General features: G+C 41.4%; 1 protein-coding gene across 4 annotated transcripts in view; it reads right to left on the reverse strand.

Moving 5' to 3' along the window:
* PBRM1 (polybromo 1) overlaps window positions 1-23,432 on the reverse strand; it is a 110,832-nt gene that overhangs the window by 11,446 nt on the left and 75,954 nt on the right. Inside the window, exons 17-28 of one of the 4 annotated variants that reach the window (XM_088482459.1) lie at window positions 23,167-23,378; window positions 22,268-22,441; window positions 21,886-22,043; window positions 21,450-21,716; window positions 20,388-20,533; window positions 17,196-17,353; window positions 16,676-16,859; window positions 14,704-14,914; window positions 12,101-12,304; window positions 11,515-11,716; window positions 3,142-3,330; window positions 614-772 (exon numbers count right to left, since the gene is read on the reverse strand). In XM_088482459.1, the coding sequence (XP_088338585.1) occupies window positions 614-772; window positions 3,142-3,330; window positions 11,515-11,716; window positions 12,101-12,304; window positions 14,704-14,914; window positions 16,676-16,859; window positions 17,196-17,353; window positions 20,388-20,533; window positions 21,450-21,716; window positions 21,886-22,043; window positions 22,268-22,441; window positions 23,167-23,378 (2,264 nt within the window). The remainder of the gene's footprint in view (window positions 1-613; window positions 773-3,141; window positions 3,331-11,514; window positions 11,717-12,100; window positions 12,305-14,703; window positions 14,915-16,675; window positions 16,860-17,195; window positions 17,354-20,387; window positions 20,534-21,449; window positions 21,717-21,885; window positions 22,044-22,267; window positions 22,442-23,166; window positions 23,379-23,432) is intronic. The other 3 variants (XM_088482460.1, XM_088482461.1, XM_088482462.1) reach the window with 3 other exon arrangements.

Raw genomic sequence — 23,432 nt, forward strand, 5'->3', positions numbered from 1 at the left:
CACGGAAATTTAGCGATACTTGTGAGATCAAGCGCACGCTCAGTGGAGCCGGCCGGAAGACAGCTCTCATGGGGATCGGCGGAGGGGGGAGTTATCATAGATACATCTAATAGTTAGTGCTTCCTGCTTTACCTTAGTAAAGAAGCAAAGCAGGATGCGTTATAGCGGCACAATAAGTGCCGCTATAATACATCTCCCCCCCAGTCCTTTAATAAAGAACTCTTTAGTGCCCATCCTTCTGACCTTCTGATAGTAGAAGCTTTACTACCATGTGTCGCCTCTGCCCGTAACGCTAAGCAACAAGTATACAATTTATAGTATATGACATTGGTGTGGATAGTGGGACTGGAAGAGAAGTTTTATTAAACTGCAGAGAAAGACTGTTTTAGAAGGTGAACACTTAATATTACAGTTGACAAAAGATCAAAATTGTTTACAGATTCTCTCCAATGAGATAAATTATTGTATTGACAACATTTCATTACACAAAGTTTGCTGATTTATAACACTTCTTGCCCGAGAAAATCCTTAGCGTTCCTCCCATATACACACGCATAACAAGTGAGATGTGGCATGGAGATGAAGTGAGTGAATGAGGTTATGACAAGCTTACCATGTAGCGGGATGCCCGGAATGCCTGGTATACCTGGTGGAAGGAGGTGGGGGGGTGGGATCACCCCATGGTGATGAGGCTGCATGCTGCCCATGCTAACAATGCCATCAACTGTGCCCTGCATGTGTGGCAGGCCAGGCGGATAGAGCCCTATCATGCCTTGAAGAACAAACATGCATCAATAACATGCATCGTAATGGATTAATAAAAAAGAAAACATGCATTGCCATGATACTGTTAGTTTTGTGATGTTAATGTTTAAACATAAATAATGCATTAGTGATTTAACAAACTAAAAATATGTTGTGTTAATAGCTGCATCATGAAGAGATGAAAGTTATTCAATGTGCCAATAGCTTTTAGAGGTTTCCAATGGTTTAGAAAGGTTTCCACCAAGAACTGAAGATTGGCCATGAATCGGAGGCTACACCTCAATAAAACCAACATCAATTGGTGACCTGGTCTATTTCTCTAACCTATTGGAACTGTTTTTCTCGCCTTGTATCCTGGAAATTGTATTTCGCCCCTAAGCGCCACAAACAAATTAAGTGACTTGTCTATAGGTTCATGTCCCAGGCATAAGAGACTCAGGAACACAACATGAATGAAAAATGAATACAAATTGGAACTGATCTATAATGATTCAGACGGTTGCATCTGTCAAATCAGTTGGTTAAGAACAATATAAATACATAAATTATGCATTTTATTGTCATTTATCTTGAAACTACAAAAATAAAGAGATCTCAAAAATAAAAAGATCTCAAAAATACAAAAAAACAAACAAAAAAAAAAAACTTTCGGAGACCCCCCTCAAAATAAAAAACAATACTTCTCCCTGAATAGCCCAGAAGTGCAAGGACAAAGGTGTATATTTCCTTCCCATTCCTTGTTTTAAGTCAAACACTAAAACCTACTAATTTTAATTTTGAGGGGGCAATGCCAGTAGTTATACAGTTTTCTACACAGTTTTAGCTGTATATAAATTTTCTAACTTTTATTATATTATTGTTGATCTTCGTATAAGCTCCACTGGGGCAGGGACTGATGTGAATGGCCAAAAATTCTCTGTAAAGCGCTGCAGAATATGTGTGCGCTATATAAATAACTGGCAATAATTAAATCTTTGATTTTCTGTGTCTCTTATTCCTTTCCCATTATGAACTCAATATCTTCTGCCTTAACACGGTCTCCGATGTTTTTTTCCACAACCATCTACTTGTTTTGCCAAACTAAATAAAGTTAAGAAAGCAATGGCTTATTTCTTACATCATTTGGGAACCAAGCAGATTTAATGATAAAAACAAACAGAAAATTATTCCAGTGCCCCAATTTTGTTTTATAGATTGATGGAAAAGAACTGCAATCCAAACATCCTTCATCATCCCGCATGTAGTTAGATGCAGAATTAGAACAAATATAAAAGCTGATGGAAGAAAACATTAGGCACAATTATACTGGTGATTCATCCATTTCACTTTGGTCATATAATGGGTCTAATATCTGACTAATGGGGCCTATACGTCAGGCAGCTAATTGGGACAACTCCCCATTCTGCAGATGCCTGGGTCGGGGCATCGGTGAAATCCAACATGTCAATCCCGATTTGCTGAATCCGATCCAAAAATTATTGGAGTTTTTAACATGCTGTATTTTGCGGATTCCTCAATGAATCACCGATCATCGATGTCCACTGATAGACATCGGCAGACCGGGAAATGGTCCTTAGATATGTAGCCCGCAAAACTTAGCAAAATTCAACTAAGCTTGCTCTAAAAAGATACCAAATGAACCTTGGGTCCATAATCACTTGCGATTTACAAAGACAACTGCATTAATATCAGATTCCTTCTGTGATATTGGATAGCATGTCATAAGTGTTTATGATTTCTGGACATGAATATTTAAACAAACAGATATACCATATCCTATACACACGGCATATCGTTCTGTTGAACATTGTCCTGAATGATTGAGCGGCCATTCCTAATGGCTACAAACGGTCTCTCTAGAGTCTTAGGGGTTTATTTACCAAGCTTCAGGTTCTAAAGCTCGGCGCTTTCAAACGTGTTAAGTCCCAAAATTAAAAAGGGCAAAGATTTTACAAGAAAAACACGACTGATAAAACTATTTTCCTTTTAAATGAGCATAAACCCAATCGGAAGAGCTAGGTCTTAGCCTATGTCCACTTAATGTAAAAAGTTTTAGGTCAGGTATTAATGAGTCTCTTTAAGATATACCTGTCGTCTACATAGCCTGAAGATAGCCAATTGGCAGGCTGAACTAATATTCAGGAGAATGCAGTCTATTAATTAACTCCGATCTAGTGACATCATGAAGGGGGTCATTCCATAGTGATGTCAACAGTTTTATTGATTTATAGTTCCCATTCTAATGGAAATTCATTCAGTACAAAAACTGCGGCCTCCACGGTCTTCATGAAACAAGTAAGCTTTAAAGAATCCAAATCTGATACATTTGAGGACACTGCGGATCTGCAAATCTCAGCACATTAATACTTTGTATACCTGAGGCAGGAGTCATCTGTTGGTTGAGCATCCCCATCGGTGTTGGTGGAGGAACTACACCCATTAGAGCACCCACAGGTGTGCCAGCTCGGGGAGAGGAGTTCTGCTGCTGCTGCTGCTGCTGCTGTTGTTGTTGTTGCTGAGCAGCTCGCTCTCTTTCTTGTTGCTCTGCTACTTTGGCGGCACGTTCTGTAAAATCAAATCAATCATAGCTCAAAGTCTGGATGTTTACTCTGATCAAGGTTTTTACATAAGCAGACTTGTGCCCAGTAATACCCGATGCAAAGTAAAAAAAAAAGATGCACTGTTTTCACAGCACTTGTCAGATAACCATGCATCGGCCAGTTTGTGCCTTCTTCTACAACATGTTACAACTGTTATTCAAAGAGCATAAAAAGACTGACAATCCCCATGTGTCCAATAACTGACAATACTTACATGAAGCACATAAAGCAGGCTCGATTACAAAAAGTCTAAAGAAATAGTAACCAGAAAACTCTACATATCCAAAATAATAATAATTACTGGTCACACAAATAAAAAAATTCCGACATTTCGTTTATGAAAACTATAAGAGCCACATTCTGATTGTGACAATCAGTACAAGTAAATTGTAATATGAAGTCTTATGGAGCATACACACGGTCAGATTTGTTGTCAGATATGAATGATAACGATTGTAAAAATCATTCAATCGTTCATATCTTGGACATGTAGGGCATGATTCGACCAACGACGCGCTTTCCCACGTCAGATAACGATATCTGACATCTCATGTGTTTGCAGTCAGATTTTGACGAATTCATTCATTTTAACACTGTCAGAAATCGTTCATCGTTGGTAAAATCGTTCAAATCGTTGGTAAAATCATTCAATCGTTCATCTGACAAATCTGACTGTGTGTATGCACCATTAATCGGCAAGCAGGTTTCACAATCTGCTAATTTTTTAAATAATATTTTAGTATAAAGTCTCTCAAATGTTATTACACTAGATTATTAATGAAATTGGCTGAAGTGCATGTCACCACCATAACAATACCCACACACCATACTTCATTCATGTTACAGAACAAATTATTTTATTTGTATTAACATTCCATGCTGCTACAATGCCAGTCGTTCTAGTGTGGAAATGAGTCAACAGCACTTGTAAATGAATGAATTGCTGTGTGTGTCTGGAACGATCACAAAATGACTTAATTTTTCTTCACACCCCATAGAGGTGCACAGGAAAATGAGCGAAGATTCCTTAATGTAATAAGTGATGATACGTGGTGTAAGTAATAAAAGACACTTTCTCTGTGATGTAGGTGAATGTTAAATCCATTTCTCTGAATTCATTTGAGAGATACACTGCTAATCTTAGTAGTTTGGGGGCAGTCATTGGAGTAGGCACTAAATGCTAAAACTACAGTAACCTAGCAAAACAACTCTATATCAGAACAGAGTGAAAATTGGGTATGATCTCAGTGTCCTCTAAATGGACTCAGAGAAATGGATTTAACGGTAAGTACATAAATCCATTTTTCTTCACGGATAACTTTGGGGATATTTAAAAGATGCCCATAGAGTGGTGTGCGCACTGGCACTACTGCATACAAACATTTACCCTGGGCTAGTTTCTGCATCACCCATATTGCTACAGGCAAGGATGGATGGAAAATCAGTTGCAAAAGCCATGCTACTGGAATGCCATAATGCACCCAGAAGAATAGCTGAAATGATATTGGGAACCTGAGTTTCTATGTGGATAGAAGTCTAGTGCTCTAACCACTTACAGGAGTTAGAGAGACCTCTCCTTTTCAAGCCAGATGTCATCCCAGAGCAGGGATAATGTGACTTTGTTCTTATATTTTGGATGGCAGATAACTGTTGGGCTGAGAACAGTACAGCTCTGTCCATTTGAAAAAACAGATGCTGTAACTTAAAAGAGAGGGCAGCCAATGCAGTCACCTTTCTAGCTGAGGCAACAGACCGTACCCTATCCGTTGAACTAAATCAACTAGAGGGTCAAGGGGAGGTGTGCAATGCTGAGTTGGGGACTCGCGAAAAACAACTAGCGGAACCATAGGAAGATTGACAGCAAAGAACCCCATGAATGCATTATGATATGACGAGACTCAAATCTGAATCGTGAGCACCATCTCATGCTACTGAGCAGGCCGTCCCGCAAGAGGGACCAAAGGCATACCAAGAGAAAGAAATAAAAAAAAACAGCTGCAACAACCGTGCTGCAAAACCAATTGAGTTTAAAATTGGTGGACTTTGAATCCCTAAATGGAAGGTCTTGTCTTAGAAGCTTTCTTCCTGGCAGACAGCAGACATGCTGAAAATGTTGGGGCGCTGTGAACTCCATGGTCCATCCAGAGTTACTAGAATTCCATTACTTGGCTACCTAGTACCAGGAAATGCATGGAGATTAGAGACAAAAGTACAAAAGTCAGTATGTCCTGTGAAATGTCATGGCATCTACAAGGAAGCTTTCAGATCCCATTGTTAAACTGGTGGCCATCCCAGCTATGTTGTTGGTTAGCTGGGCGGCCACCATAGTAGCCAATAAGGGTAAAAAATGTTCCACATTCAGAGCAATTATAAATTTTCTTTAAGCTCAAAACATGTCCCAGATCCAGAGAAGGATCAGCATTGTAATCGTCCGACAGGCTATCCAGCAGTAAAGGCCCTCATACATCAGCAATCTGAAAACCACAATTGAACAATTTGAAGATTTATTGCCTGATCTCTGGATTTCCCAATCTAGCAATGTGCGTCCATATATTACAGATCTTTTTCAGTGATGCAGATCATTTTCAGCAAATACAGATCTGCCAATCTTGAAAGGCCCATCATTTTACTAGTAACGGTCTGCAAATCTGCTGATCATCTCCATACACTAGAAATCTACAGCCCCAATCTATCTGTGAAATCCAACATGTTGGACAATCTGATTTAACAATTCGAATCACCTTTTGGTTGCAATCTGCGATCTGTGAAGCCCATACATTGCAGATTTTTTAACACAATTGATTGCAAATTGCAGAATTGCCACAATCGGTTGCTGATGTATGGAGACCTTTAAGATAGCCCAAGAAAAGATGTTGCTAGTTGGGGAAACACACCCTTTTTGTTACCAAGACCAAGCGTGACTGTTTTGCTGTCCCTAGGGACAAATATGACCAAGTCAGCTTGTCTAAAGTACAGGACCTGCCTTATGTAGTCCCCACCTGACCATTATGCCTTCTGTCATTTGCGAGTTCTGCTTTCCTCTCCTGCAGGCCTGGCTGCTGGGACTGACTGCTGATAGCTGCCTATTTAGCCCCTGTGCCTGGGAGAGACTGGAGCTTCTTTCCTGCTGCAGCTCCCGAAGGGCTCTCACTAGGTCCTTGGTCACTTCTGCTGGCACCACCTGAAGTCGGTAACAAAGCACTGCAAGGGCGATTATGCAGACTCTCCATGGAGTGGTGGTTCCCACAGAGAACACCCCTTCTTGTTTAAAAAAATAAATACAAATAAAATATATTAGCCAAAACAAACAAAAATTCCTTACTCCATGGGCGAAAAAAAAAAAAAAAAAGAAGTACAGCACCTATTGAGACTCTCCTGGACTCACGAGAGAGTGGGTTAGTCTCCTGCATGCTGCTCTCTTTCCTTGTGAAGTCAGCAGCCCGGGGGTTATTATGACGTGAATCGTATTGCAATCATTGTGTCCCGGCCACCACTGTAGAATGCAGGAGATCACTGTTTTAAACAGCATGGGTGCAGCCAATATGACAGAAACGTGGCACCACGCTCCCCCCACCTCAGATGGCTAGAATAGTCGCACCATTGTAGTTTTATTGAGGACAGATCCATTGAACATCAATAGGATTTTTGGTAAACTTACCGTGGAATCCTTTGCGCTTACGCAGGCTGGGGAACACTGGACACTGGGATTGTAGGTTGGGGCTGGAGGTGGCACTTAAATTAAACTGCAGCTTTGAAAAGCTCCTCCCCCTGCAATCCCACAATTTAAGTACTTCTTTTAAAGAGTCCGGAGAGAAGTAGCAGGAACCCCGTGAAACTGCTTAGAACAACCAAACAAACCAGTAGGGAAATTAAAGACGTTCAAGAACAAAAATCTTGCACGACTGAGGGAGGGATCGCAGCGTTCCCCAGCCTGCTTAAGAGCAAAGGATTCAACGGTAAGTTGACCAAAAATCCTATTTCCTCTTGCAGCAAGGCTGGGGAGCCAACAGAGAAAACAAAAACTATTAGATGTCCAACATTCGGTCACAAAAGCCAGGTCGTGAAGCCAACCGAGGAAGATCCTTGCATAGAAACAGACCCTGAAAGTTTGGTCAAAGTGGAAAGATGCCACCCAGGACATATAGACCTTTTGAGAACGTCTGCGTGCCATGACCAGCCTGGAACTCCTAAGATTATCATCACTTGTCAATTCTTGAGGCGTCTGGGGAACCATGGCAACAATGGGTAGATGAAAATTCCATGGAACAGTCATGGCATCCCCTGTGGAAGCCAACGGAAACCTGTATCTCGACAAAACTATGGACCCCAGAACTTACATGAGAGGCCATGCGATACACCCACGGAAGGTCCCCCATCCCAACAAATGGTTGGGAGAACCCTGGATGAAGACACGAAGTCCGCTGTCCAATTTCCCACTACTGGTAGAAACACAGCTAAGAGGGACGTAATGAAAACTTCCCCTGGAAAAGATTCGGGCTGCATCCGCTATCGCATCCATGCACATTGTGCCTTCCGGATGACTTGACTGAAGGAGAGAATCATAACCCAGCCACCATTGATGAATTTTGTCGGTCAGAACGAGAACAGAAACAAGAGGGATGCTGAGCAACCCTCCCAAGTTTGGAGAATAACCCACTGGAACTTCCTCGAGTGGCACCCGGCCGCCGGAATGGTCCTGAAGGTGGAGACCATCATGCCTAACCACCGCATGCTCTGCAAGACCGATGGACAAGGTATTGACAGCACCCTTGTGATGAAGTTCAGTGGGGTCTGTGCTTTGCACTCTGCAAGAGAGACAGCTGGAGAGAGGCAGCGAAGGCCACCCCTAGAACTGAACGCGTGCCAGATATTAGTGAGCAAGCATTGGCCTCAGTGCTGTGGATCCCTGATCGGAGACAGTCCATTTGAACTGAACTCCCCACCCATGCTCAAGGCACGAAGATTCAAGATCGGCTGGAATGAGCCGTTCGGCATTCAACCAAGGAAGAAGTAGGAGTAGAACCCCAGTGTACAGTCCTGCGGCAGAACTGGAGCAAAAATACTGGCCGAAAGGAGGTAATGATAACATGACCCAATGCCCCCGTGTTCGCCATCTTGGTGGCGGATCTCTGGGTCCAAGATGGTACCATCACGAAAGATGCTTAGCATCCATGTGCCTGAAGACTCCACACAACGGTCTCTTAACTCGACCAACTGCCCCATGACTTTCAACCGAAATGGGTAGAGAGAGAGAGAGACAGACTCCCTGTTAGGTGCTAGTCTACTTTGGAGCCTTGGTCCCTGAACAGTGAGTGGCACTAGACCAAAACCTCCCCTGGGAACCGGACCCCTGCCGGGGAAGAATCGGCTTGTGGCAGACTGCCCTTGCAAGGATACACCACCCCCAAAGAGGAGTGAGAACTTAGAAATACGGACCATGCCTTTAGGGACAGTCACCGAAAGAAAAGTGCATTCCCAATCGGTGGGGAATAATAGCATCCTGCACTGGTCAAAAGGACCAACCTGTCCAAACAGAAGATACTGTAAGGAACGACTTGTCAAGAATGCGCAATGCAAGCGCAGAGCTAAAAAGGGGCCCATCAAGCCAAGACGGTTGCAGATCTGTAGCTACCTGAGCCCCGCTTAGCCCGGCTTCCACACAGATTGTTTGCGAAACTGTCCTGCCCATTAGAGTAGGGAAATCGTGGGCATATGACGGTGAAGCCCTGCGACTACTTCGCCGTCTGAAGGTTCCACAGCTGAAGGCACCCTGACGAGGCTCGCAAGGGTGGGAACAATGACCCTCGAACCTATGAAAACAGGATCCTTGGAAGACAGTGACAAACCTGTGAGGTAGTTCCACATGGGTACATCATCCGTTGGAAGCCAAATTTGCAAGGAATGGAGACATTTGCATCTGGCATCTCGTAGGCCATCGCAATGAGACTGGAAAGCTCTGAAGAAGGAAAAGTAACGACTTTCCGGCACAGACGCTGAAAACGACCCACAGCAACCGCTTGGGAATCCACAATTAAATTGCCTAGAGAGAGTGGCGTCAGCAGCAATTCGGTCCTCCTCGCCGCGCATGGCATGCTTCATGAATGTGCGTCATTTGTGCGCAGGGGCCCTGCCAATCTCTGCTGTTCCAACTTGAGTATATGTGCTGCCGAAGCGAGCACCCTGCAGGATGATGCGAGTCTCTGCATGTTCATCGATTGCGAAACTACTAACAAAGCCCTGGAAGGAGAAAGAACGCCTACAAGTCCACCCTTAACATGCATCTCGCACAGCTGAGGATTCTGCTTGTTGCAAACCCTGCCGCCGCACGCTGCCTGGCATGGAGTCAGGGCGCGACATGGGGTGGCTGGGAACTTAACGCTATAGAGGGTAAAGCCCACACCGGAGAGGAGGTAACCACCCAAGCATGAAGCTGGTCTTCCACCAGCTTCACCAGGGTGGACACCGACCCGCAAAGAGCCTGAGCCCACGCAGCTTCCACCCTGGTTGACGCAGCCTCCTAATGCCTGCGCATCACTCCATACACACCAGGCCTTCATGGGACCCTGTACTGCACACTGCGCATGAAATCATCACCTCAAATGCTAGGAGCGCCCTAATACAGAGAAAAACCCCTGCCGGATTAAGGGTATTTTGTAATATTATTGAAATAATATTACAAAAGAAAAACTAAGCTACAACAAAGAGCTGCAGATCAGCCCTTCTAAAACGTGCCCTACTCCTCAGGCACTTAAAGAACACTGGAAGTGTGGGATTGCAGGGGGGAGGAGCTTACTTTTTATAGCTACAATTTAATTTAAGTGCCAGTTCCAGCCCCAACCTACAATCCTCTTGTCCCACTGTCCAGTGTTCCTCAACCTTGCTGCAAGAGAAAACTGTGATTCTTAATCAATTGTGGTCAACTAAAACTTAGATGTGACTTGGGAAGTGATTCAATGGCCAATGTTACGGTTATCGAACTATAAAAAAAATAAATTGTATCCTTCTATACACAAATAAAATAAAAGTATTCTGCCTGCGGTGGTAAATTTATATTTTAAGCTCTATTACGGTTGAGATGAATGTGAATGAATAAACATTCTGTCATTGGACAGTGAGGTGCTATATAAATAAAATATATTTCCTGAACATAGCCGATATCCACAGCATGCTACTATACCATAAATCCGGCATGTTCCAAGACAGCTTGCTTGTTCATCTGCATTTAAAAAGTCGGTGGTAGCAGTGGATGTAATATAGATGGAGTTATAGTATTTTATCAATTCCCCTCAGAATATTGCACGGGGAAGGATTTGCGATTGACTTATAATGCGTCAGGAATATTTACTGAGAAGTAGAATGATACGAAGAGCTAAAAATATGTAGTGATATAACAAGATACAGAAGATATATGGATATATATGTGGGGGTCTATACAAGAAGGATGCTATCTAGGTTATCTAAATTTACTGAAAAAGCCAAAAGCGGTGCATTGGCTAGGCAGAACTAACAAAATTAAATGTAGACTGAAAGAGGAGAGATGTATAAAAAGTAGAGATGCGCAGGCTCGGTTCGGATTTTCCCACCAAATTCAGATCTTGCCCGCCAAATTTCAGATCTAAGAAAGCGGCAAAACGTCATCTTTCATGGACAAACATCATCAGTCATGAACTTTTGTCCATGAAAGATGATGTTTTGCTTTTTTCTGAGATCTGAAATTTGTCGGGAAAGATCTGAATTTGTGGGGAAAATCCAAACCGAGCCTGCACATCTCTAATAACAAGCTGAAAAAGGAGGAGTCAAAGCTTTAACTGACCACTACGTAGGTCTCCCTAGATGATTTGATATGGATAGACTTCAGGAAACCATAACATAATCCAAAGGTTTCCAACCTCGGTCCTCAAGGCACCCAACAGTCCAGGTTTTAGGGATATCCATGCTGGATCACAGGTGACTTAATTAGTACCTCAGTCAACCACCTGTGCTGAAGCATGCATATCTCTAAAACCTGAACTTTTGGGGTGACTTGAGGACTGCATTTGGGAACCTCTGACCTAATCGGTAATCCTGAAGGAAGTATCAGATTTGGAACAATCACAGAACACAAGTGTTGTGCTTGGCTGCTTTAATAGGATTAAATTGCCACCGTTACCTTCATAATCTGCTTTCTTTGTTGCCTCCAGGTTTCGCCACTCTGTTCCTACTAACCGACTAAGTTCACCAAATGAGTAGTCTGGATGTTGGGCTTTTATAACTGCCCTCATTTCACTACTGAACAGGATGTAACCACTCATATTAATCTTCCTTTTCCCTCCTTCTTTCTTAGTGCTGTTCTTGCCAGACTTAGGCGTGGACTAAGATGAAAAACACATTAGACAATTCTTTCAGATGTACATTAAACTTTTTCTGTACGAAATTAGTTATTGAAGCCCAGTGGTAAAAGTATTGTTTCAGTGGCTGTTGTCGACACCAGGCAGTCTTATTCTATCCAGTGTTAGAGAGTGGACAGTTTCGGTATGGTTCTATGTTAGATGAGTTCTAGACAATGAGACATACAAGGAAAAACAACAAGCTAGGAAGACATTCAGCAGATACGCAAGCACAGCCACGGTAAAGCAGCAATACCACGCCATCCGCCCCCCACCCCAGAGAAAAAGAAAATAAAAAGAAAAAAATTACTATCCCTCTAAATACTGAAAAATAACAGCCGGCCTGACCTTGGCTCTAAAAAAAATTACCTTTACGTTGTCTAAAAACGGTTTGGGTAATTTGCTGTCCACTGTCTCCCCTGGTTCGCCATCTTTCGTTTGTCTGTCACTGGGTTTTTCAGTGGGCTCTGCCTCTGTTAGGTTCCCCTTTTGCGTCAATGAGGAAGGGGAGGGCAGCCTGACCCCTGGCGTCAGGTCGTCGGTACATCGGGGGGAGCTTGAAAGCACGGCGGCCTGATTTAGTGTTTTAAAAACACCAATTGCAAAGGATTAACAAAAAAATTAAAGCCTTCTTTTTAAATTTCGTTTTGCATTTGATAAGTAAGAAATGCTTTGTTCAGACAGGGAACGTCATTGCCTATGAGACAGCATAAATACGTGGTATTGCTGCTTTTCATTATTCTGCCCAAGCGGCAAAGCCCCCACAAACCAAAACTTAGTCTGCACCAGACATGGAACTACACTTGTAATCCCATGAGATGAGCGGAAAGCACCCTGATACTGATAGCACATGACACAGAGAATGGAAAAGCCTCTTATATTCAATAATGTTGTGTGCTTATTAACAACTATTTGCATCTATGTTACTTCTAAGAATGATCATCCAAGGTGATATTTTATGTTAGTTATTCTTGATTTTGATTAAAAAAAGATGTACAGATGTGCCCTTTCTTACTGCTTCAGTCACGACAAATTGCCACTCTCTGCGCCTCGTACCAAGCGACTTATTCGCATAACTAAAACACATGGAAGCGAAGTGTATTGCTAGTGTACACTGATCGATTTGGTGTGCGACATTTGTACATCTATGTGTGACTGAGACCAAATCTGTGTCAAAAGGACTTTGATGATTGTGAGCAGCCGTGGATTTTCCTCGCACCAAGTTCCGTTTCATTTGCGAATTTGTACGTGCGTAAAACCAATTCATGTGCGGTAAAAGTGGCAGGCTAGCGTATTTGGTATACTGTGAGGGGCTTTCACTGCAATGCGACTAAGATGACATTTTTTATTTTCAAGTTAAAATAAAATACGCTGCGCTTTTCTGCTCTGAGATTCTGTCGCCCCAGGCGTCTCGTGCCATATGGCGCATAGACACTCAGTAAGTGAGGACACATCTGTAAAGCCTGTGTCTACTTTGCTATAATAATACTCAAAAGGGAAGCATTTCTTCTTATTTTCACACCAAATAGTCAGCCATAATTAAATATGTTGATTGCAAGAGTTTATTAGATAGCGAGTTTATGCACCCATTTTGCCTCACAAAGTGTCTCTCCCTCATAAAAGCTGTCTCCTGGCTTGGTCAGTACAGTCAATTAACATTTGCCAACATATATAAGTAGTGACTGCCACAAAAACTAGGACAAAGCAATATATTAATAAGTAGAGGGTTATACAACACAATGGGGAAAATGTAACGTAATCACTTATTTTGTGCAATTTTTGCAGCAGGATTTAAAGCAGAGATTGTTTTTGAAGACCAAAGCAGATTGATTTTATTATTCAAAAAAAGAATTGCCACTTTCAATCACTATTCATTACAATTCCCCTACATGAGATTGTGTTTGGGGTAGATTACTATAATTCACCATATTAATGTAGAGATTAGGGTTATACAATGACACCTCATTGACAAGTGACTTGAGCAGATTATAAATAAGGGATCACAAACACAAGCTACTTTCACGGTAAAATTAAATTGGTTTTGTGACCATGCTTAATATCATTTAGGATTAACACATTATTGCATTTTGCCATATGCATTAGAAGTAACCTGGACACATCAGCAGGAGGGTATTAATGAGACTGATGATTTGGACACACCTCAGATTTGACGCTTTCCTTTCTGTTGTCATGGAGATAAGATGCGAATGAAATTGAAACTGAGGTGATCTGAAACTGGCACGCCAACCAGAGTGGTCACATATTGTAAAAACACAAGGTACACAAATTCTGTAAACTAGATATGTGATATTTTCCTCACAGATAAGGTACACACATCGATCCAAAATTGTAAAATAATCTAAAAAACACCTGCCCAAAACTTTGTCCATTTTCAGTGTGAGCAGAGCAGACAACATAATATAAACATTACCTGCACAACGAGTAAACAAGGGGCATAAAACATAGAACCATATCAATTCCATTATGTAATGTTAAGTCCACTTTATGATCCTGGAGGACAAATATATGTTAAACTGGACTAGAAGTCTGGCTGTATCATATCTGGACATTACATAGTAAGAGTCTTCAGTGACGTGCAAAAGGGGCCATAGCCTTGTGCTCTGCGAAGGCACGCCCCTAAAGTGTGACTTTTGGGGGGCATGCCCGCATGTCACGCCCACATTGTCTTCACACTGGGGGCTTGTCCAACGCTCCGTGAGCTGCTGCACAGCCCCCAGCCTCTCCCAACACAGTGGATGCCTCATCCATCACTGCAGCAGCACTACTTGGTGACATCATCCGGGAGAGGTGGTGACACCTCACGTGGCCTGCATCCCCCTAGTGACGCCACTGAGATTTGTAAATGTAGAAGTTTCAAAAAGCACTTGCTCTATTTTGAACAATCTACACTCTTAACATTATTGGTGTACAAACTGGAATTGGGAATCAGTTTATATTTTCCTTTCTGTTACCTGCGGGGGAGTGTATGGCATGAGCTCTATTTCACCAGACAAGGGAGTTTGGAGCTGTGGGAGAGAAGGGGCTTCCAAGATCTCTCCCTCCTCTTCCCCCATATCTTCAATCTCCTCATCACCACCCTCCAACTCGGCAAATTTTGCCTCCAGATCCTGGATCTTCTTTTCCAAGAGAGGAGATGGCTCTTTTTGAGGAACAATAGGTTTTCTAAGAAAACAAATGACCGTTTAGCAGATTTAATTAGATCAACTCAAAACCAATTGTTTCTTCATTCTTACAGCAGATTTTAGAATGTTAAGTAATACGTTAATGTAAATGGCCACCTATGGGAATCATGCTTACTGTGTTGCAGCACCAGTCTATAAGGTACTCCACTGACAAGGCTCTTTCTATACCTATTGAATTTCACTGTTCCTACCTACTGACCTCTTTCAGATGGTTCCACAGCGTCATACTTTTGCCAATAATGAGGTAATTGTGTCTGTCTAAGCGGAGGAGCTAATATTTCAGCTAACTCAATGAGGTGGACAATAAGTGAAGGAGCCCATATTTCTGCTAACTCAATGAGGTGGACCCTAAGTGGAGGAGCCCATATTTCTGCTAACTCAATGAGGTGGACCTCAAGTGGATGGATCTATATTTCAGCTAACTCAATGAGGTGGACAATAAGTGAAGGAGCCCATATTTCTGCTAACTCAATGAGGTGGACCCTAAGTGGAGGAGCCCATATTTCTGCTAACTCAATGAGGTGGACCTCAAGTGGATGGACCTATATTTCAGCTAACTCAATGAGGTGGACCCTAAGTGGATGGACCTATACTTCTGCTAACTCAATGAGGTGGACCCTAAGTGAAGGGACCAATATTTCTGCTAAATCAATGAGGTGAACCCTAAGAGGATGGACCTATATTTCTGCTAACTCAATGAGGTGGACAATAAGTGGTGGAGCCCATATTTCTGCTAACTCAATGAGGTGGACCCTAAGTGAAGGGACCCATATTTCTGCTAAATCAATGAAGTGAACCCTAAGAGGATGGACCTATATTTTTGCTAACTCAATGAGGTGGACAATAAGTGGCGGAGCCCATATTTCTGCTAACTCAATGAGATGGACCCTAAGTGGATGGACCCATATTTCTGGTAACTCAATGGAGGTGATCCCTAAGTGAAGGGACCAATATTTCTGCTAACTCAATGAGGTGGACCCTAAGTGAAGGGACCCATATATCTGCTAACTCAATTATGTGGCCATTTGTAAGGGGTGGACATGAAAATATGTTTTATCATTCTTAGCACAAGCAAGTTTTTTATGGGTTTAAAATGTTTTCAAAAATATTTATTTTGGTAGCATATCTGAATAAATATTTATACTTGACGTGCAATATATAGGTACAAAAAAAAAAAAAAAAAAAAGAGTAAAGACGTGTTTCAATGATCTTGCACTACTTTGACAGAATGAAGTAAAGCTGAAAAAACACAATAAGTTACTTTTCCCTGGTATGCAAATATAAAATGTGTACTTTACATAAGGTTTGACACAAAGTTTTGTACTCAATTGAAGGTTTCACAGCTGCCTGAGGCACGTTACACAAAATGAACGGCAGTACAATCAAACCTCAGTAGTGATCTTAGGGTCATATTAGTGACCGATCGATGAATACAGTGTCAGTATACACAGCACAGACTTCAAGTTCTGAGCAGACCAAATGCATAAAACTGCAAGTCAGCACCATTTGTACTGCCAAAGCAATTCTATTGTTCTACTGATGCAGAGTTCACCTTCAATCTAATGTCTGAAATTCACACAAAAAGAAAATCATAGCATAACTTATGTAAAATCTTAGGCAACTAGAACAGTTATCATATTGAGATATGCTAGCAAAAGAAATATATTTGACACCTTTGTAAACCGTATAAACTTGCTTGTATTAAGAATGAAGAAGGCTAATTTCCAACCACGCATTTTACCTGAAGTAGTAAATTTCATCATCTACAACTTTGGCAGACAATGAAAATCTTTTCAGCCCTTTAAACCTCTTCATCTGCTTATCACTCTCATTATACCGACTTTCACAGAGCAGTACATCATTTTCAGGGATTTCGGTCGGACGACAAGAGAGAAAATCTTTGAATGATAACACACCGCACTTTCCTAGAAGAAAAACAAACAGTATACTCCTCAGCCAATTCAGTTTACTGGAAGAAGAACAACAACGTTTGGTCACCTGCCCTGTAAAATACATTTCTCTGTTAGCGCAATAGTCGATGTTAACTACATTAATTGGAGAAAATCAAACTATTAATAGAATCCCAAATCCAGTAGTAGGAGGAGCACATAGATCCCTTTGAATAAAACATAGCATCCTACTAGAAGACATATTTCAAGATGAAGCTAAACACAAAAAACATGATCTGTGTATTTATATATCCCTCGTCTTCCTATTACCTATTACCTCAGTAGCCCAAGTGTAGAAAGAAAACAGCCCACCTAAAATGCACGTCATAGGACAGGTCTCTTCCAAGTTACTTAAGAACATTTCCTTCTTGTAGAACATTTTGGTTGGCTCATGAATGGTCTCCTCAGGATGAATAAATATTGGACCAAAGAAATAAGCTGCTCCATCGCGAAGCCACATTTTTTCTATCCTAAAAGAATAATAAATGACAATTATATAATATAAATATATATATATATATATATATATATATATATATATATATATATATAGATTTTTTTTAATTTTTTTTCAAAAAACAACATGCTACATTCGGGATGTTATTAATTCTATACCACACAAGTGATATGAATATATGTATAAACTACATTACTTAATTGATAACTGCATAAAGAGGTTGTCATTGCTTTACTGCCTATTAGGAAAATGTGTACTATGAGAAATAATGCATCCCATACTGTAATATAAATCATTACAGCTATTTGAAGCCACCTTGGATTTTTGTGATTCTGTGCCTCTATAACAAAATCGCAATCACTCATGTTTTTATATGGTCATAGAACTTGTTTATGCCTTCTAATATCCATATAATTTACAGTAGAAAGTGCAAATATAAAGGAATACTTATATGTGTCACTCTCTGACAGCACTATAAATATCAAAATCTCGGTGTCCATTTTAACACATGCCTCCACTATGCCAAGACAGTGAATATCTGCTGAATGTTCACTACATTCTTGTAATCATGCACCTGTTTCCTAAGCACCAAAACCACACCTGGCCCCTCCTTCAATATAAAACATTTAAATATAACTATGATAACACAATTTCATAAATTCAGTAAGAATAATGACATAGTACAAAAAAAATCACTAATCTAGAAACGATAGAGCCCTCACCACCACTAAGAAATATAAGGATATGTTGGGATAGTTACTGTACATTACTTAAATATATTTTGTTTGTTTTTTTAGTGAGGAAAAGGAAAACGGTCAAGCAGCTGTATGTGTGAAAGCAATCTGACATATTCGGGCACAAAACTGTTGAATCTGCAGAATTTTGTTAATGTGTGCCCTGAAATCAGGTTGCCGTTTGGCACATGAGGCCGTTCCGCCCAGGAAGCATTCACTGATCTGGTAGAATGTGCTGGCACCTTTTCGGAATATAATGTCCTTCCCTTATGCAAGCCTGATGAAAAACTGAAGTGGTCCACCTAGCAATGGTCTGTTTAGACGCTGGCCAACTTCTCTTATAGGTGTCATAGGAGATCAAGAGAACATCCATCCTATAGACTTCAGCATTACTTCCAGATAGAACAGATAAATCGCATGTAAGTTCCAAGGTACCGTCATGGCGTCCACCAAAAATGCCTTTGAATTCCCCGACCTGGAAAGCTCCAATGTGTGGTTCAACTGATATGCCCTCCCTTTTAGAATGTAAGCTCTTTCGAGCAGGGCCCTCTACCCTCTTGTGCTTCTCCCTACTGTATTTTCATTTATCTCTTACTCCCCACTAGGGCAACTAACACTTGGCTGCTTATGTGGGTGTAAAGGTCGCAAATATATAGCTATGTTTATTATCCATGTCAGTGTCCTGCATTGTATTGTATTGTAAGTCGCTGGTTACTTATTTGTTTATGTACTTTGTAAGGCGCTGCGGAACACTTGTGGAGCCATATAAATAAATGATAATAATAATAATAATATGCCTTCATGATGACACCCAACTGACCCTACTGGTTCATTATCTGTTGGAAGTCTTACATGTGAAGGGACCATTCCCAGAGTTGAAGAGCCTGCTTGATTCCCAGTTCCCACCTCTGAAATGAACACCACATGATGTTGCTTGTTTCTCTGGGATGTAGTTACTTTGTCCTAAGGCTGACAATAACAATGTGAACAGTGGACTGCCGACATAGTAGTAATGTCATTTAAAACTTTGTAACCATGTTGACTTTAGAACTTTAAACATGATGCTTTACCATCATATTTTGTTATATCGTAAATTCTTGAACGTGATTATAGGACAGCACATGTAGGGTTTCCTATTTCCTATTTTGTTGTTTAAAATAAGGGTGTCCATTGGGTACAACCTGGACTCACACAGACTGCTTCATACCTTATTGGAACGCCAGTACTCACATTTATCCTTTACAACCTGAATAATAAGCGTCTGCCAGACAACACGCACTAAATCCTCTACATCTATCTTAGTTCTCATCAGGGCACAAAGAGACCTCAAGGTCAAAGACTTCAGCCACCTTGTCTTTCCTCATCAGAGGGAAACACAGAATCTGTTCCTTCTAAGCACAGGAAAACCACCAAAAGCTGACACTTGCCTTGTATAGACATGGTGACAGAACTCATACTCTTTCCAAGAAATAGGCAACCTGAACCAGGCTATGCAGCGATCTCCCAAGTCATTGAGCCCATTCCAGCTCCTCATGTGTTGCAGGTGAAAGACGCTGGATAAAAGCCCCAGTGTACAAAGAGTTTCTTCCCTGTAGCTATTGTGGAAGTGGTGGGAAAGGTCCTTGCTCAGCTACACAGAATGCGCGGCAAGTTGAGTGAATCCCACAATAGCCTCAGCTAAAGTCATCGCTGAAGCTGGTTTTGTCATTTCGGTTGCGGTCCCCATGGGAAAGTGCCTCACATGCCATGCATAGGGCATTCACCTCAGACTGGGAACCGGGCAATTTGAAGTGGCATTTGCAACAGGTAAAATGTTTTACCACTGTCCCAATGTCAGGCTTGGCTCTTGCATTCCCTTTCCAGGACATATAAGACAATGATGGAACGTGAGAAAAACAACTGCAGATCACAATCCATGATGGATGTGGAAATTGCCAGGCAAAGGGAAGAACCCATATGAAAAGATACCCAGAACCCTCACACACTACTTTCTGGGGAAAAGAGGGTATAATGGGAATAAAAGAAGCTGCTGATGTGTATTTGGTAGATTTCCAGTGTGGGAATTCAATCAAGGAGGTATTGGATAGAGATGCACGTCTCCCCAGGGCCCAGCATCAATTCCTCTGTGCAGGCACCTGCTTAAAAAAAAACGTGTAGTGGCAGTAACCGGGCTCCTCCCAGAGACAGTCTGCAGGAGGTAGTACAGAAGGAAATCACAAAAAACTATGTGAGCCACAGTACAACACACACAACGTAAAAACATACATAAAGTTATAGAAGGCTTTTCCATCTATTTTGTGTTGTAGTCCTTACCTGCCCACTCTTGGCCTGACTAATCCATGAGACTTAATAAACACGCAGTCCCCAACCTTGAGCCACATGTCATTGTACCGCAGTTGCTCATAGTAGTGGCAACCAGGTTCCCCATTGGGCATATCAACGGGAACATCTTCCTTATCCTGGAAATACATACAGATTTTTTTAGTTTTTTTTTTATTGAGAGCTGCATTGTAACCATTGTACACATTTTTAATAGTTTATCAATTACTAAGTACTTACCAAGAATTAAATCAATGCAAAAACTGCTGTGCACAGACAATATCTATTTTCTACAAATGCTATACTAACACACTGGGCACGATTCAATTAAACGCGAAGTGAATAGCGCCGTGAATGAGCTCCCGGAGCTATTCAATGCTGCGCGAAGTTAGGTCGGGGTAGGCTCGTTCTCGCGCCTTAAACAGGGTGTTCAGACACGAGAACAGGCATTCTCCGACTACACTTCCCGGTGCAATGCTGTTGTCCTGGCGCTAAGGGCAGAAAACCGCATCACGACTGGACTTTTGTCGGATTTCTGCTCGCATCTCTGGAGGGATGCGAGAAGAAATCCTTAGTCGGGCTTAGCAGCGCGAATGAATTGAATAGCTCCGGGAGCTGATTCCCGGTGCTATTCACTTTACGTTGAATAGAAACGTACCCACTGAATTAAAAAAATGCAGAGCAAAATAAAATATGTGCTGCACCCATGGCATTTAATAAGATTTTAAACTAACAGTTTTAGTAAAATTAGCCTTTGTGGCATGGATAAAATGGACCAGTACGAGTGATCGGAGGACTGAGATTTCTCAATATAAATAAAAAACAATAACAAAAATTAAACTCACTGGGGAATGCCAGATGGAAAGGGACCACCGGCTGAAGAGAATAGGAGCTCTTAAATTAACAGCTTTGTATGAAGTATTTCTATAAACAGCAGATTAAAGGTACAATTTATATATATGTTTTAAAATTTAATAATAGTGTATCAACTGGTGGAAGTGAGAGTAAAACATTTCTTCTACTCTTAAACTAATATACATAACATATTATACAAACCTTCTCCAAACAAATAGTGATATCCTCCTCTTTGATGTCATCGGTGCCGTCAGAGGGCAGATCTTCATCCACCCTATCCTTAAGTGCAAACACAGACGCCACCCGTACGACAGGAAGAGGCAAATCTCTGGGCCTGAACCGCACTGAGCTGATAGGCATTGTCCATAACTTAATCTTTTTGAAGGATTTGGTTTTGGCAGAATACCGGGACTCACACACATACACATCTTCATCTCTAAAGTTCTCAGGGCAGATTTTAAAGTACTCCTATGTAAGAAAACAAATTAATAATCATTGACATCTGTAAAAAACAAAACAAAAGACACAATGGGACTGATCTAGTGAGCATAGAATGTATTACGAAGCAGTCAGACTGCAGTGATAACAAGTAATTTGGAAGAGAGAACTGAATACAGGATCACAATGTATAACTTACCTTCACAAACATCACAACACATTTGCCAAGGATTTTGTTTACGGGCACTTTGTTGTAGTAATCGCTCTTGAACACCTCCTTCTCCAAGAATTTGCGAGTGGCGAGATGAAACGTTTCTTTAGGGCGATAGAACCAGCAGCCATACAACCACTTTTCACCTGTCAAGAAAAGGCCAGTGTTCCAATCAGACTATAAGACCTACTGCATGACAAATAGACACCATTCACGGGGGGGGGGGGGGGAGGGGGAGGCCTATAAATCACAAAATGAGCAGTGGAAGACTGCACAATTGTGTAGGGTTATTTAAATCCCCATTGTACATCATTGTGAGATGTGTTATTAATAACACTAAGTAAAATAATAATGATATGGTTAAACTCACCAGCAGTGTCTTCCCAGAGGCGCTCGATGCACACAATGTGTGGCTGGAGGTTGGCTTCTGCAGGTTCCACATACACATAGTCCCCTACGTGGTACATGCTGTTCTTGAAGCTGCAGTCCTGGCTGTATGTACGGTGTAACCCAGACTGGCCAGAAAGGTCACTCTTTTCTGCTTCTTATTTATATAAAGGACCAAATTAAACAGGTAAATAAACAATTCATACCAAGGCGCACAACTCAGCTAGACATCTTTTTAAATAATCTATTACAATATATATTTATTTTTGTTACATAATATTAAGAACTGTGCTATCTAGCAACACAAAAAAGTATCCATTAACCCAGCCTAATTATCATGCTCTGCATGGAGTGTGGCATTCAGTCTACCTACAGCAGTGCTCTGACTTACTGCCAAGACTGTCATTATTATGGGTTTATTAATTTCTGTTTAAAGCTATGTAAAAACTAATCCCAATCTATTAGTAAAAATGTTCTAATGCTAGTTGCAGATTAATACAGTGCTCATCATTCAGTTCACAGTATCATTTATCTAGCACATTCTAGAAGATAATAGCTAGAATCTGATTGGTTGTTATGGGCAACAACTCCACTTCTAAAAACCCGCACTTTAGTAAATATACCCCATAGGGTTTGTATTTGAACTGTGTTTGCTCAAAAGCCAAACTGGGCTTTAACTTTCTTCAATGGTCTTGTTTTTAGTACCCCATGCTAAAGTATGTTTAAAGCCCATGAAACTTTATTCCCTCCTGCAAAAGCTTGTGACTATAGGGTTTTAACAAGTGGCCAACACTCCCAAGTCCCTTAATTTCTCTGTCAATGCTAATAATGATCTAAAAAGGTTACGGATCACAAATTAAGATGGGAACATGGTGGAAATACCTTTTTTCTCCTCCTCTCTTTTGGCCTTGTCTTCTTCAAGCTCTTTGGGAAGTTTTTCCTTCTTCTCCTTCTCCACATCATTGTGAAGGTGCTTGGTGGTGTAACTCAGGGCGGGAGAGAGGAGGATCTCTCCGTTCTTGCAAAGCTCATCTCTAATCTTAATGAAGAACTGCTGGAGCTCCACTGAATCCTCGTAGATTTCAGAGTCAGTCCTTACGGAGAGAGATAGGAAGGAAATGAGCACTCACAAAGCACACAGACTGCCC

This window comes from Taudactylus pleione, unplaced genomic scaffold (assembly GCF_031769625.1).
Source record: "Taudactylus pleione unplaced genomic scaffold, aTauple2 ptg000289l, whole genome shotgun sequence".
NCBI lineage: Eukaryota > Metazoa > Chordata > Amphibia > Anura > Myobatrachidae > Taudactylus > Taudactylus pleione.